The 15,066-nt window shown below is 39.0% G+C and overlaps 1 protein-coding gene across 1 annotated transcript in view; it reads left to right on the top strand.

Annotated features, from left to right (window-relative positions):
• Window positions 1-14,649, top strand: part of LOC146671199 (protein shisa-8-like) — a 56,272-nt gene extending 41,623 nt beyond the window's left edge. Inside the window, exons 3-4 of the mRNA XM_085405045.1 lie at window positions 9,856-9,971; window positions 14,534-14,649. Of these exons, the coding sequence (XP_085261171.1) occupies window positions 9,856-9,971; window positions 14,534-14,649 (232 nt within the window). The remainder of the gene's footprint in view (window positions 1-9,855; window positions 9,972-14,533) is intronic.
• Window positions 14,650-15,066: the final 417 nt, after the last annotated feature.

The raw sequence follows: 15,066 nt of genomic DNA, 5'->3' as shown, positions 1-15,066 counted from the left end.
ACTAAAAAAAACAACAAGAGCAGCAATGAGAGGGCACCGGAGAAACCACAGTTTTACAGATTTACATAAGGTGAATCTGTCAAACAGGAAACAGGGAGATAACAGGCGATCAGAGGGAAACAGGCACAATGTGGTCAGTGTAATGATAGTCGCCTTTCCTAAGAGAAATGTGTGGGGAGAAAGGTCTGGGTGGCCCAGTGTGAGAGTGGGCAGGCCGGGACACAGAGAGGGAATACTGGTCAACTAGCAGAAGCAAGGAGAGACAAAGCTGCTTTCAGAAAAGTAATTGAGTACACCTTAAGGATGATGACAATCTGACAGGGGACCACTGCAACATCTCCAGAATGAGAAACGGGTGCAAAGGTGTTACTCCAGGATAGCCCTTCCCACAGGTGGACTCAGCAGAAGGACTCGTCCTTTCCACCTCAGACTACAAAAAACAAAACGCAAGATCACCAGTCGCACCACGACACATTAATGTTGAGTTCTGGGCTCTGGGGAGGTCAATCCATGACTGCTCCCCTGTGTGTTTTTCTATCCAGGTATATTTTTCTTCTGGATTAGAAGTGTATTTGGGATCATTGATCATAATGCTGAAAAATTAAGCCAGTGCCATTAAGATGCTTTCCACATAGTGTTGCATGGTGGATCAATATCTGATGGTACTTTTCTGCATTCATAATTACATCATTGTTGACAAGATCTCCAACACCACTGGCTGAAACACAGCCTCAAACCATGGCAGAGCCTCCACTGTGTTTTACTGGTCGCTATACGCACTCAGTGCTGAACTCCTCGGTTAAGATTTGACCAAAAAATTTAAATTTAAAAAAATCAGACAGAATAGTTGAGTAGATAGTAGATAGTTTGTTGGGTTTTTTTTAGAACTGACACTTCTTTTTTGCCCTCCACTTGTCCAGTTTCCTTAATTTTTTAAGTGCACACTGTACACCACGCTGAGATGTGGCACACTTTTCAGTTAATATCTCTTAAAGAGTCACCGTGTTGGTGCAAAAATGCTATTTTATTTCCATCAAACTGTGTTATCTTTGGTGTTTTTATAGACTACAAAAATGGGAACAAATACCAAAAATTCCATTTAAAATTGGTCTATTTGTAGGCAGCAAACAATTGTAGACATGACACTAGTTAATCCCTTGAATTGGTCTCTTTTTTATGCTTTAATGATTCAAAGCATTCCTCTGAAATGAGTCAGGTACAAGGACTGCACAGAAAACGAGTGAAAAAGCAGCCAAGGTTCAAAGAAAACCTTTGAACTGACAGAACTTCAGAGATCAAGGAGCACGATCGCTCACTTTTAAAAAGTGCCAATAAAGTCTGGCATTATATAAAGAAATTAGCGGTGCTCAGGATGTTTCACAGTATTATTAAACACACTGATATTTTAAATCCCTTTTAACACAAATCACATTTTATATTAAATCCAAATGTTTCTAATTCAACACATCCTGTGGGTTTGTTTATCTTCATGTTTTGAGGATTTTAAGTTTTTTTACAGTTGAAGACCGACTGCAGGAGCGAATAGAGTAAAGGCAAGGCTGAGGGACAGTTAATCTCAAAATATTAAAAAATCTGGAGGATAAGAGGAGTTCCATCAACAGTAGTTTAATGCCATTTCAGGTAAAAAGCAAAGTGGAACACCTTTCATAACTGTTTCCTGATGAAATTACAGCTGTGAAAATGAATATCGCAGGGACATGAAAATGAATTCTCTCTGCCACTGAGGTAAAATAAGGCTACTATTTGAGAGTGGGTTTTTTTCTTGGAAACTTCACCCACACACCCATGTGCTGCTTTAATTTAATAACTGAATATTGTGACACATCAACAGAGTTGACCTAATAAAAATATACATGTTTTTATAAACTTGTGTGGCTTTCAGTGCAAACCTCTTATCAGCCTGTCAGTGTGTCTCGCACCAACATGTGCTTTCAGTAAAACAACGATCTCTTTCTATAAGAAATTACTCACATCACACACTCCTTGGTGTTGTGAGGTCTCTTTGATTCTATAGAACAATACCCTATAAAAATCACAGTACACATTATTCTATATTTTTTTAAAGGCAGCTTTGTCAGTCTCCTCAGCTTCCATGTGTGTAAAATTAAAGAGAAAAACCTTGTCAAACACACTGACTAATCAAGCGCCACATGTTTCACCCTTGAGAGGGTTCACGCTGCGTGAATATCAGCGCAATTTCCAGAGACTAATCCTTTTCCCTGCAAACGTCTGAATGATCACTAATTGCGCACGACTGAAAGGATTCTACGACGGTAGATGGCTGACTCCATTTGAAGCAATTACCGCACATATTAAACTGCTTGACTGGAAAACACACTCATGCTTGGTTGGTGGGCTCATAAGGGCTTTTAATTTGTCCCTGTTATCAGTCTCAACAGATCCACGCCTGCTAGCTTTTTAAAGTTGATTATGTTTTATCAAATATAATTTCGGGAGATATCAGGAGCAGCTTTTGTGTTTTCTTACTCTGCGGTGTTCAGGAAGTCCTGTTAGGGAACAAACTGGGCATGTGGTGCTTTGAGCCTATCAGACTGCCTGGAGATGTTTCTTTGGAGTTTTCCAGAAGTTCTTCCAAACCTCACTGGAATAATCTGTATTATCTGTAGCAGATATTTTTGTGCATTCTGCTGTTTTTTAAATAGCATGTGCATGAACTTTTATTTATTATTCAGGTTATATAACATCATGTGTTGCAGAGGAAGTCCATTTGGAGTGTATATTTGATAGCATAAAGTTCTGTATGGCTGTGTATGTAAGAGTAGAAGAGCACTATATAAACACAAATCCATTTACCAACGTCATGCCTCCAGAAGGACTCATAGCTCTAGGAAATGAATGAATGAAGGAATTTAAAGCTCACATTTCACAGAGAATATTGGTTAACCTCCAAAATGCTCACTTTGGAAAAATAACCTTAATTGTTCTTATTCAATTACAAACTTAGGCAGGCGCAGGATATAGTGTGTACTTAATGTGTGTCGTGTGTAGGCCTACCCACATGCATCTACCCAACTCTTATCGCTCTTCCCCTTATGACAAAAGGGCCAGATTTCCCTCAGCGTACAGACTGGGGGGATGCTCTTCTGATTGGAGGTCTACATGGTATCTGAATTTTTTTCCACAATTTAAGCATTTTTCCTCTACGTTTTAGCCGTGCTGCTGTGACGTACCTCATACAGCAATGTAGAGATAGTCAGAAGCAGGAATTAAACGTATGCCTTTAATGCAAAGTCCGATCAGTGTTTGAGCCCTTTTGTGAATCTGAATATGCAGCTCCGATGTCCTCGCATCACTCAGTCTCATTTCAAGAGTGCTAATATCGCAAGTTGGGATAGTTTGTGACAGTTTCCTCAGGGAGGGGAAGAGAAGCAAGGGAAGAAGGGCTGAGGATGCTAAAGGGAAAGAAAAGGCTGGAAAAGAAAGTGGGCCAAAGGGTGAGAGACTGAGAGACGGAGCAGACACAACGGTGAGAGAGTGCAAGACAGGCAGAATCAGAGGGCCGCGAGGAGAAGGAAGACAGAGACGATGGGTTGAGGAAGTGATACAGGGAGAGATAAAAGGCTCATAGCAATGAAAATAAAGATGTGGGAGAGATAACGGGTGTGAGTGTTGGGGGGGGGGGGGGGCAAAGTCAGACCCAGAAAGTTGGGGAGATAAAACAGAATTAGAAGAGAAGCGAAAGAAAGAGAGGATGTTTCCAGGGAGATAGGGGGTGCAGTGAACAACAAGTGCTCAACAATAGCCCTCATAAGCATTCTGCAGGCTGAAGAAAATCAAGAGACAGTGTGAGTGGGGGTGGAGGGATGAAAGAGGAAGACAAATGGAGTAATTGATTGGAAGTGGACACGTATTAATGAGAAAATGTATTAGCTAGCAAGCGGAAAATCAAAGGGCAATTGAGATGCATGTGTGGATACATTATGTGGCACACACCATCTAGTCTGTGGGTACTGCTTATACTTCCATGTCCCTTTAAGCCATCAGTTACACAATATCCCTGTGGAAATCTCATTCTTGTTCTCTAACTTCAAACTTTGTGTTTTTAGCCATGCTAGTTTCAACCAAATAATGCTAGAGATAAAGGTCTAAGCTAATAGTCATGATAAATGATGACAATTTAAGTAATAATTTCTAATAAAACTGCTGAGTTGCTCAATTTTTTCCTTTGTTGACAGTAAGCTCAATCTAATCACATTCAGCCCAGAGAGCATGTGTCATATGTGAAATTCCACTAAGTTGAATAAAAAAAAACAGAAAGAAAGAAAAACAGAAAAAAAACAAAAAGTTATTCGGCTAGAAAATTATCCAGGGGAGGTTTGCTGAGCTGGGTGCTTTACAGCAGCACCTCCCTTCATATTCACACCTGGGAGTAGCTGTCGTAGGCAGCCATCTTTAAACAACACAAAAAAAGCCAAAATGTAAAAATTGACAGCTCTCACCTCTTTGTTCTAAGCTCCTCCCACCAAACAAGATTTGAGATTTAAGCCATGCTGTTCAAGGCTCAAGGACTCCATCTAACCTGTTAAACCACCACAATATACTGCTTTAAATGCTTTTCTGGCATATCTGTCATATTATTCTATAGTCTCATCTGGTCTGGTCCTGAGAGTCCTGTGATTGGCTAAAGTCTGCGAAACATCAAAGGTGAAGAGCAAGTTTTTAGGGTGATTTGCATATTGAAAGCTAATGAATAGATTTCAATTTAGATCACATTTCTGTGAAGTTAGTATTTTTGTTTGATTGGAATAGATTTTGCTTAAGATAAATAAACAGAAAAGTGAAGAATGTATTTCCTCAAGGGAAAGATGTAGGACTAGAATATCAGTTTTATAGATGTTCACTGCATGGCAGAATGAACATTACCGGTGACTGCTGACTCAGTCCAACAGACCACAAACTTCCAAAAGAAAAAACAAAACTACTGATCCACAAATTTTAGCAGTACAGTTATAACATAATGTCAAGTGTCAAATAATAATAAGCTACAGTATAGCTAATTTTATGCTAAGTCTCATAAAGGATTCAGGATCAAAGTCAGGACACTGAGTCAGGATGTTTAAACAAACAGAAGTTTGGCAAAAAAGTTGGGTTGAATTAAAAAATCAGTAAAACATTCAACCAAAATAAATGTGAAAGGAAAAACAGGATACAAATTCTAAAGGAATAACTAAACTCTATCGCTTGTTATTGAAGACTTTTGCTATTACTTCTATACTTTGAAATTCTCTTTTGAGTACATAAGTTCTCTCTGTCAACTGCCCAAGAGCACTCATAACAGCTGAGTGGAGCTGAGTTGTGAATGCTCCATGCTTACTGCTCTCAGTCCTCAGTTCCCCTCTCTTCTGATTGCAGCAAAGACTTTGAAGGAACGTTAGCACTGATAATGCTAGCAAGCTAACAGCAGATTTTCTTCAGGCATTGCAGGCACAGCAACACACTTTATGTGCTGTAGCATTAATTCGTTTTTCGTGTAAATGAATTTACATTCACAACACGCTGCAAATGTTCCTAAAATGCAGTAGCTAGCACCACAATCACAGCCAACATTGCAAATGTTGTTGCTGGTAAGTGCACGGTTTGCTAAGAACAACCAGCGACAGTGGGGTTGCCAACTTTTTAGCTATCAAATAAAGGACACTGTGGCGTGCCAGAAGCACAATGGACAACCAGCTGGGCATAATACAAATATGTACTCTATGTTCATATTTTTATAATAAAAATGCAGTAAAATGTTGGTATTCAATTAAATCAATACCTCATTTAAAACAATCAATATGGCATTTCCTTTGAAAAATAAGCAAAAAAGAAAAAATGTTTAAATAAAATACGGTAAATGGGGGATTCAGGTACCCTGGTTGATATGCTACGCAGACCAAACGGCACCATATTTTCACAAATGACGTATTATTTCACACATCTGGTGCACATGACGGGTGTCACTGAGGGCTGTGACTAGAGCAGGGCGATATGGCCAAAAATATTTATCACGATATATATTTGAAAATTTGCGATAACGATATAACCGACGATATAATTGATGCGAGACAAAATACAACTCCACAACATTACTAGCGCAAAAAGACAGCCTTCCATTTATTTTCACTTAAACAAGAAGCTGGTTTTTATGTACATTAAAGCTTTATAAAAATGTAACAGTGCAAATGCAAATTCCTTGCTGAAAGTTTAACCAAAAGGCATTTCCAGTAGAAATGGGCTGACATATCCTGAGCATAACCATGTATAATATCCACTGAAGTTAAAAAGAGGTGCTTTGCAACATTAAACTGCAGTGTGCAGTACGCATTTTTCGGACCATAAGGTGCACGGGATTATAAGGCACATTAAGCGAAACAAAGCAGTCAGATAAATCAAACTTTATTAAACTCATTCTTCTTGCTTCCTCCACTTCTGTACCATTGATTCATTAATGTTGAATTCTCTGGCAGCTGCTCTATTCCCATGTTGTTGCAGTATATTAATGACTAACCTCGTATTGTGGATGGATTATCTCAGTTGTTCTCCTGACTGAAGTTTGGTCCGTTTACAGCATCCTGCCATGCGATTGCATTTGTCTCTAACCATGAAGAACCTTCACGTTAACTTTTATAAGTGGAAAAGTGTTAGTGTTCGTCCTCCAGCTTCACTGTTTATGTTATGCTAACATAGCTGTGTCGCTAGCGATCACATAGCACATCATTATATACCAGCTAGCCCAACTTCAGTAACCCTACAAACGTCACTGCTGTTTAGTTTCCTGTCTTCATTTATGTTGGAAGTGATAGCAGAGCTGTACGTTTGATTTTTTTCAGAAATCTCTCAGTCAGAACATGCAATATCATGCTTAGGTAACTAGCGAAACTAGCGAGCTAACTTCCGCTAGCTTCCTGCTAACTTCTAACTCCGTTAAATGTAATAACTTTTGTTTTCATGGATGCCTGGAAGTTAAACTTTATAGTTACACCTGGTAAAGCAGCAATGCTGATCGTTTTATTAAAGATGAAAGAATTTAGACAGTTTTTAACTCTAAGTGATGCTGCAGTGTTGTTTGACCTGAAGTATACGGAGTTTAGGACCCAGATTACTCCCAGATTTAAGAGCATCTTAGTCCGACAAATACGACAATAACAACGGCCGCTTGCATGTTCTGCAAAAAATTGTGCTTTGTTGTGTATCTGACGGACAAACACCAAACCAGTTCCACATCACGGAAGTTGCACCATTTTTACAAACCAATTCTGGTTCATCTGTTTCACTCAACAATCGGCCATGTGCGTATGAAAACAAAGGCACTGCGCATGCGCGTTTTACTCCCATTCTATCGCAATATTTCATTTTCCTATCGTTGCCTAACATTATACCGGTATTACCGTGAACGGTATAATATGGCCCAGCCCTAGCTGTGACACAAGTACTCGTCCAGGTAACGGTCAATATAAAAGGAATATTTAAGTTAGAGTAAAGGGCGAACCAATTTTACTCATTAGACGAGGACATCCTGGCTAAAACGGGACAGTTGTCAACCCCAAGCGACAGTAATGTTTAAATTCAAATAGGCAGGTAAGTAACTAGTGTAGGCTACTAGTTATAAGACTGATATACTGCATATACATGAACATTTTATAAAGAAATAAGACACAGGTCACAGTAATGATGGTCGACCAGATAAACAAAAAAAGCAGGAAAAATGCACAAACACATAGTCATCACTCCTTCTAATATAGTGTTTTTCTACTATGGTTGAGCACTAAAAGCATTTTATTCAACAGGTCGGTTCACCAGACACTTTCCACCTGACCATCTGAGATTTGCCTGAGAATAATTTGTTTATATTGAAGCTTTTATTTCTCATATGAATTGATTTTAAAGAACATTACGTGTACTGTATATGTAAAACTGCTTTACATAATATTTCTACGGGCCTCCAAATCTGCTACCAGAGATCAAACAAGTATTTCAGGGACTTTAAGCATCCACCAATCTGTGTCAACTGCTCAATTCAGATTCATAGAACTAAGTAAATTTTCTGGATAATGGAATTTCAAAATGGCCACAAAACTGATGCATGAAAAAAATAATGACAGACATTAAAATTTTGCATAATTCCTATTAAGAAGTGCATCTTTCCATGTGACTGTCACATAAGAGTTTCCTTTTTTAATTATTAGAATTTAAATTTGATGAATTGAGTTTGAATGACCTGCAAAGACACACAAAGCTGGGTGCGTTCATTGCCTCTTGCACGTGTATTGTGTTTGATTGCACTATATTGTGCTGATGTTAATGTTTTCATGCTCACTGCTCTCATGACCACAGGCAACCATTTCACAGCAGGCTAATAGAAAGACAATTGCTTTAATGCATTTTGGGAGGCTGTGTGAAGGTTTCAACAGTGAGATTAACAGTGAGGAAATATTTATGGGTCTTTTGAAAGCAGCTCTGAGGTCACAGCTGATTTGTTGACTATGTCACAGTAATTTCCTTGTCAAAAACGACACGTTGATGGCGCGCTTTCTCCTGCCATGTACACAAAACACTAGAAAGTTTGTAAGAACCAATTATAGACTCCTAAGTCAGCAGTGGCATAGTGTATAATTCAGTGAGTGTTTCTTTTTCTTTGGCCTTATTAAAAGCAAATAGTGGATTTTAGCAATTAATGGTGATCAAGCGGGGCAGGAATTGCAGTTTTGAAACCAACATTTTCCATCTTCTCCGTCATTTTTCCATCTTCTCTGCCATTGCTTCTCCAAAAATCTTTGCTTAGCTCTTTCAGCTTGTTTGTTCCATGTGACTTATTCTGGACTAAACCTTCTTGCAGACATTACATCACATAAGGTCCATTAATTTAAGTTAAAGTTACAAGTGGGATATTTAGAATCTGGTTAGGCTTAGCATTTTTAATGAATTAAATGTATGCACACCACTGAGAGCAGTCTTCACATATAATATACTGCATGTAAACCCTATAAACAGTAGTATACACGAAGCCCTGCCTGTCATACCTGACTAAAGATGTTTTTTCCCAAATCAGCTGTGCATTTCCACAATTTTTACATACAGCACATCCTGAAGCAAGTAAGGAAGTACCCCCACGATGTAGTACACCCACATGGCCATTATCCAGTGTCTTTAAAACATTTAAAGTAGAGTAACGCCATACTGTGCATCAGATATAACTCTCAGTCCAAGTCTTTGTTTGCAGCTGAAGTTCTGCGTGCTCCCAAAGAGTTAAATCTGCAGGCCTTTTCCTGCCCGTGTTCCAGTTTTCAAGCGGCATCAGAACTTGTTCAAAGGCATCAAACAGTAAAAGACAGCAAGAGGGGAAGCTGTCTTATTTCTTATAAATGATTGACGCTCCCAGCTGGCAAACAACCAGAGACTCATCCTTTTTATCTTCACTTCCACTGTCTTGAATTGAATTCAGAGAATTTTGTGTGTTATTGATGTAAATAATCTTTATCCGCAGGTAAAGCTGTTGAGATAAAGTTGTTTTGCTAAAAAAAAAAAAAATGGCAGTTCATATTATATGCACATCCATGTTTTGTTTTGTTTTTTCCAATTTTTATTATCTTTCTGACAGTCCCAGCTAAGCAATCTTTCAAACATTCTCCCTCTGGTCCTCTTTGTTTCAGCGCTCTCTCTCTCTCATTCTTCTATCTTTGCCTCATATCACACTTTTCTCCTCTCTTCTTCCCTTTTTGTGGATGTGCGTGAGTGCACTTGTGAAAGCTCGTTAGGCAATTTGTTTGTCTACTGTCTCAGATTGTGTGCAGGATGCTCAAAGTGTGTAAATGTTGTTTTTCTTCTTCCCTCCAGGACTTTGACAGAGCTTCTGAAGCAACCCGGGGAGGGCGGAGCAGTGGATGGTACTGGTGTTCATCATCCTATAGGCACAAACGGCATCTCTGCCAGAGCGCTGCGCTCCAACAATGGCAAGTTTTGTTTTTTGGCATGTATGAGTTACCATACAAGCAAACTGAGCTGACAGAACATGGCTGATAACATGATAACATGGCGCTACCGAACTCTTAGCTCTAGCTAAAATTTTCACCAATTCAATTTTTAACTATTTAGCTGCAATTTCTAGATTTACTTTGTTTTAAAGATTTGTACACACTTTAAGTTACTATTGATTTAGTGTTACGATTTCATTACCAGATGAAGACCCCAAAGAATTAACTACTAAAACTACTAAAAAAAACCTACTAAACACAAAAACTACTAAAAGTTTTTTCACTTACAATAGTGGATGCAAATAATAAATATGGCCATAGTATTAAATAATAAGATGAGAATTTCTGTAATTGCTAAAGTCTGGAAGCTAAGATAAAAATTCTGGCTTCAGACTTCAGTTTTTGCTAAATTTGGCTCTGCACAGTGGTGATTCTAGGGTTTGTTGGGGCCCGGGGCAAAAATCCTTCCCACCGTCATCACTACTTTGTTATAAATTATCTGACACCAGAAACAATAAAAGTTGATAGGCAACACATTATAATAGAAATGGCAGAGACCTTTTTTTTTTGGTAATGATAACTAAACCACACTGACTGGTTATGAAGTGTTAATACTGCTTGCCAGCAAGTGTAGCTAGCTAGCTACAGTAACAAGTGGATTGCCGGTATCGTGTCTCTGACTCCTGGATGAGCATGCTCAGTTAGGTCATACTCCAGCTAGCAGAGCTGAACACACTTCCTGCTCGGCTAGCTAACTTAACTAATGCTAAATGCCAGAATAATTTACATGAAATAATGTGATTCTAGTGGAAGTTGCATTACATCCTGTCTTTCTCCCATAGTTAAGACTAGACTCGCAGCATTTAGGTATTTAGCATTAATTTAATCATTATTATCTGCTCCACTCACTATTTGGGCTAAGTTAGGCTAGGCTAGGTTGCTTTATTTGTACTGTAGGTAGATTTTTTTTTTTTTTTTTTTGCCTGTCCCGTTTGGCTCTTTTGCCATCAGAATTGTTGCCTAAAGGCAAAGAAAGATGCCCAACGGATTTACTTTACCAAATTGACCATCCCAGCCTTGCCGTAATGGTCCATTTGATTCACCTTTTATTGTTTATTTTATTTTCACTTACTGAATACGGGACAGACTTGACTGGGGGAAAGAAGGGGAGAAAGAAAGAGGGAAAGAGAAACAGCTGAGAAGAGGGACGGGAGAGAAGGGCAAAAGACAAAAACCAACAGAATGAGCAGAAAAAAAAAAAGGAAAAAAATGCATATATCAATCACCTGGGTCACCTGCTGAGAAAGAAAAAAGAAAACAAGAGGAAGAGAACAAGAGTAATAGAATAAACAACATCACAATGATATATGGGAATATGACAGTAAATACTAAATATTAAACATTATTGTGCAGCACATAAGATCAACAGAACAGTGTGCTTTGAGGTAGGAGCCAAAAAGGGTGTAGTTTGTGGGTGTGATCACCCGTGTGTACACCTGTGAGCATGGACGCGCTTGTTTTTTCAAAAGGTTCCTTCATGTAATGATCTGCTAGAGGGTGTGGGGGGGCCGCAGCCCCGTCCTCCAGGGCATGAAGCAGGTATGGAGGAGATCAAAACTCCAGACATCCAGAGGCCCCCAGAACACAAGAGACCAAGGTAGATTTTTTTCTACAGCAAGTAAGGTTATTTCATCCTCACATGCACATTTTAAAACAAACACAGACAATGAACAAAAGATAAACATGATGTAACATACTGAAGAAATAAATAGCAAATAATAACAGAGAACCCACACAGCATCACGCGGGATAGCAAAACTGTGATTTCTTTTCTCCTCTTTTACCTTTTTCTACTTTTTTTTCTCTCCCTGAAGTATAACTCTTTCATCATTGTCATTCGGTTTGTTTAAACTGAACTATGCTTGCCACTTGCAAACAGAGTGAGTGGAGTCAGGCAAAGTCCCCTTAGTGTGGTCAGGTCTCTTCTACTGTCATTGTAAACTTTGCACATTGCCTTTGCTGAAGTTTGAAGTTTGTCAGCCCTCAGGGTCTCCCGTATTGACCTGGGGCCCCAAGTTGTTTGCCTGGTGGCAAGCAGTGCTTCTGGCTCTGCATAATGTCAAAAAGACCAGAAATCTTCAGGGAAGCTTAGTCCTTCTCTGACTGCTGTTCAACAGCAAGGGTCAGCCAATCAGGTAACAGAAACTGTTTCAGCCAGTGGATAAACTAAATGTGGATTATTCTGAACCATGAACAGTGCAAAGCTGCTAACTACAACCAATACAGAGGTGGAAATGAGCATAGTATGTTTTCACTTCTTTTTCAATTATGCAATCGTGTGCACAAAATAATAAAAACTTTATGGAGGACTTATGTTGTGTCCAGATCCATACAGTATATCTAGATCGATCAGATTTTTTATTCAAATGTTATCCTTTTTTTAGCTAATCATTGTTATTCAAGTATATTGCCTGACAAGTTCCCTCTAAATTGCAAGTATGTCCAGGGGATTCAGAAACAAGGGGCTGGATCAACTGGAAGGATTTGAACAAAGTTTAACACTGACTGTGGCACTCATCATCCTCAAACACACAACAAGCTCAGGAGACACTGAAGTTCATCATTTAAGCACAAAGTTCATGGAAGCATAATATACAGATACGCACACACATTTATATTTCTGTGCTGCTCTTAATTTCAAACTAGTGAACAAGAAAAGACACTTTACTCTTATACTCGCACTCTCAGCTGGTGCGTCTTCATCACACACATAAACACATACATGTCTTTCATGGGCGGGGACGTGCAGGGACAGACAGGTCATATTTAATTAAGATTTAATTAGCTGTTCCAGCTCCAGACCCACAGAGGGAAAACTGTGTGACCCATCTGTCTGCCTTCTTCTCTAGACACTTGGATCACACACACACACACACACACACACACACACACACACACACACACACACACACACACACACACACACACACACACACACACACACACACACGGTATACATGCTTAATATAACCCTCTGCTTCTTCAGTGGGTTGAGACCTAAATTAGTGGACATATTTCCTGAGGGCTCATTTGTGACAAGACTGATGGCGTGTTTAAAGGACAAAGGTCCCTGTTGGCTCACAGTTCTGCTCTCACTGTCGAACACAAAGAGAAAAAGTTGCCTTTTTGTCCAGTTGTATTTATATCCAGGTTGGCTCTCTATCATGTAGTTTTGCACCAGAGGCAGATGTGAAGCCATATGATGATAATAAACACAACTCACTAATGATGGCTGCTTCATTGGATGTAAAAGCATCTATAGGATGTCCCAGATGTTCCTCTCTGCTTTAGTTCCCATCAATTATTTGCATTTCAGAGTAAAAGTCTGTTTGTTTCTCTCACAAACCATAGAGGCAATATTCATCCACACAGCTACAAAGGGGAATTAGTGGGACTTCTCCCTTTACTTTCATCTTCCCACCACTGATGTAAACAAGTTTTAGCCATCTTTTTCACCACATACTGTGCTTATCAACTCTCAGCTTTATTCTGTCATCATCGTCTCCTTCTGTAACTGTACTCTAACACAATGAGAGACAAGCAAATGAACAAACACAAATACAGGGAAGCACTGGATCACCTTGACAACACCTACTGGTTTTGTAGACTCTAATATTTATATTTTAATCTAAATGAGATCCAATTTTAAAAAGTGGACATCATGCTGTCTTAAACCAGTGATCAAGACTATAAAGGCATCAAGACAGCATCTACTAAGATCATAAATCCTGTAAGCAGTAGGCAGTAGGACTTCACTCTACAGTGGGATTTCTTTTAGTAACAAGACAATTTGCCCCTTTTTGCTATTTGTAAAACAATCCAGGTTTATAAGGTACTTCTGTACTGATATCAATCTTCTTTTATGTAACCTGTGAGATAAATACAACCATACAACCAACTAAATGACCTAAAGAAACAGTGCAGGTGTGAGCATAAACCAACTTTAAACCACACGACAGAAGGGATGTCAAACATCTACACAGGCATTTTGACATTAGCCCGCTCATATTAGCCACACTCTTTTAATATTTCACGTGTGCAACATCACGCACAGCACCACATGTTTTAGCAGCATTTAAAACATCATTTGATTATCAAGGAATAACAAATACACATACAATATGTACAGCACCAGTGTTTAACTTCGCGTATTGCACTGGTCTCGGTTTTAACTGTTTTCTGAGTGTTTTTGCTAACTGGTAACAAAGCACACACTTTCAAATCAACCCAGAGTGGTTGACTCTTAAGGGAGTGAGAAATCATGTAGGAAAAAGGACAAACCAGTGAATCAGAGTTTAAATTAGACAGCAAGCTAACAAGGGGAAGGGAAAGAGAGGTGTGAAATAAGCACAGACATATGGAGACGTGGTGTATATCATCTAGAATGGGGTACAATAAAATAAAGCCTTCCTGATCCTGCTGGGTCAGCTGTCACATAATCACCTCTTAATTAAACACTTTTAATCCTCCCGGCCACTTAGACAGGGACAGCGACAAAGACAGAGAGAGAGGAGGGGGCATGAAGGAGACAGAGAGGAACTGGGACCGGATGCTTTACAGAGGTGTGAAAATTCATAAGAAATTACTGGAAGTTTGAGTAAAGGAGCTTTCATGTATAATAAAGCTATTTTGTTTCATGGTTTGAATTTTGTGGAACATTAATAGAGCTTTTCATTCCAATATTATTCAATCTGCTCCTTTTCACTGTTATAAAGAGTCAAACTCACACTCGAGCCAATCACCACTCACCCAAACAGAGTTTATTTGTAATCAAATCTAATCAAATGCATTAGAATGTCATCTGTATCCAGCCATTGAAACATTTTAGCAATGACAGCAGTCTGTAATGTTGATTCATTGAGTGGGTCTATCACTTTGCACCAGAGTGAAATAACTTGACAGCTATTTTGTCCCCTGTGGGCTCCACTATAACCTTTTTTGTGACCTTTGCTGTAGTGCGTTTACTATACTCACATATCAACTTGCACAACTAACAAAATCCTGTGTCAACATT

Source organism: Rhamphochromis longiceps, linkage group LG4 (genome assembly GCF_057381845.1).
Source record: "Rhamphochromis longiceps isolate RC_006_pf linkage group LG4, R_longiceps_female_GT1.1, whole genome shotgun sequence".
Taxonomy (NCBI): domain Eukaryota; kingdom Metazoa; phylum Chordata; class Actinopteri; order Cichliformes; family Cichlidae; genus Rhamphochromis; species Rhamphochromis longiceps.
The sequence above is the reverse complement of the archived record's forward strand: the minus strand, read 5'-3'. Positions and strand labels throughout refer to the sequence as shown.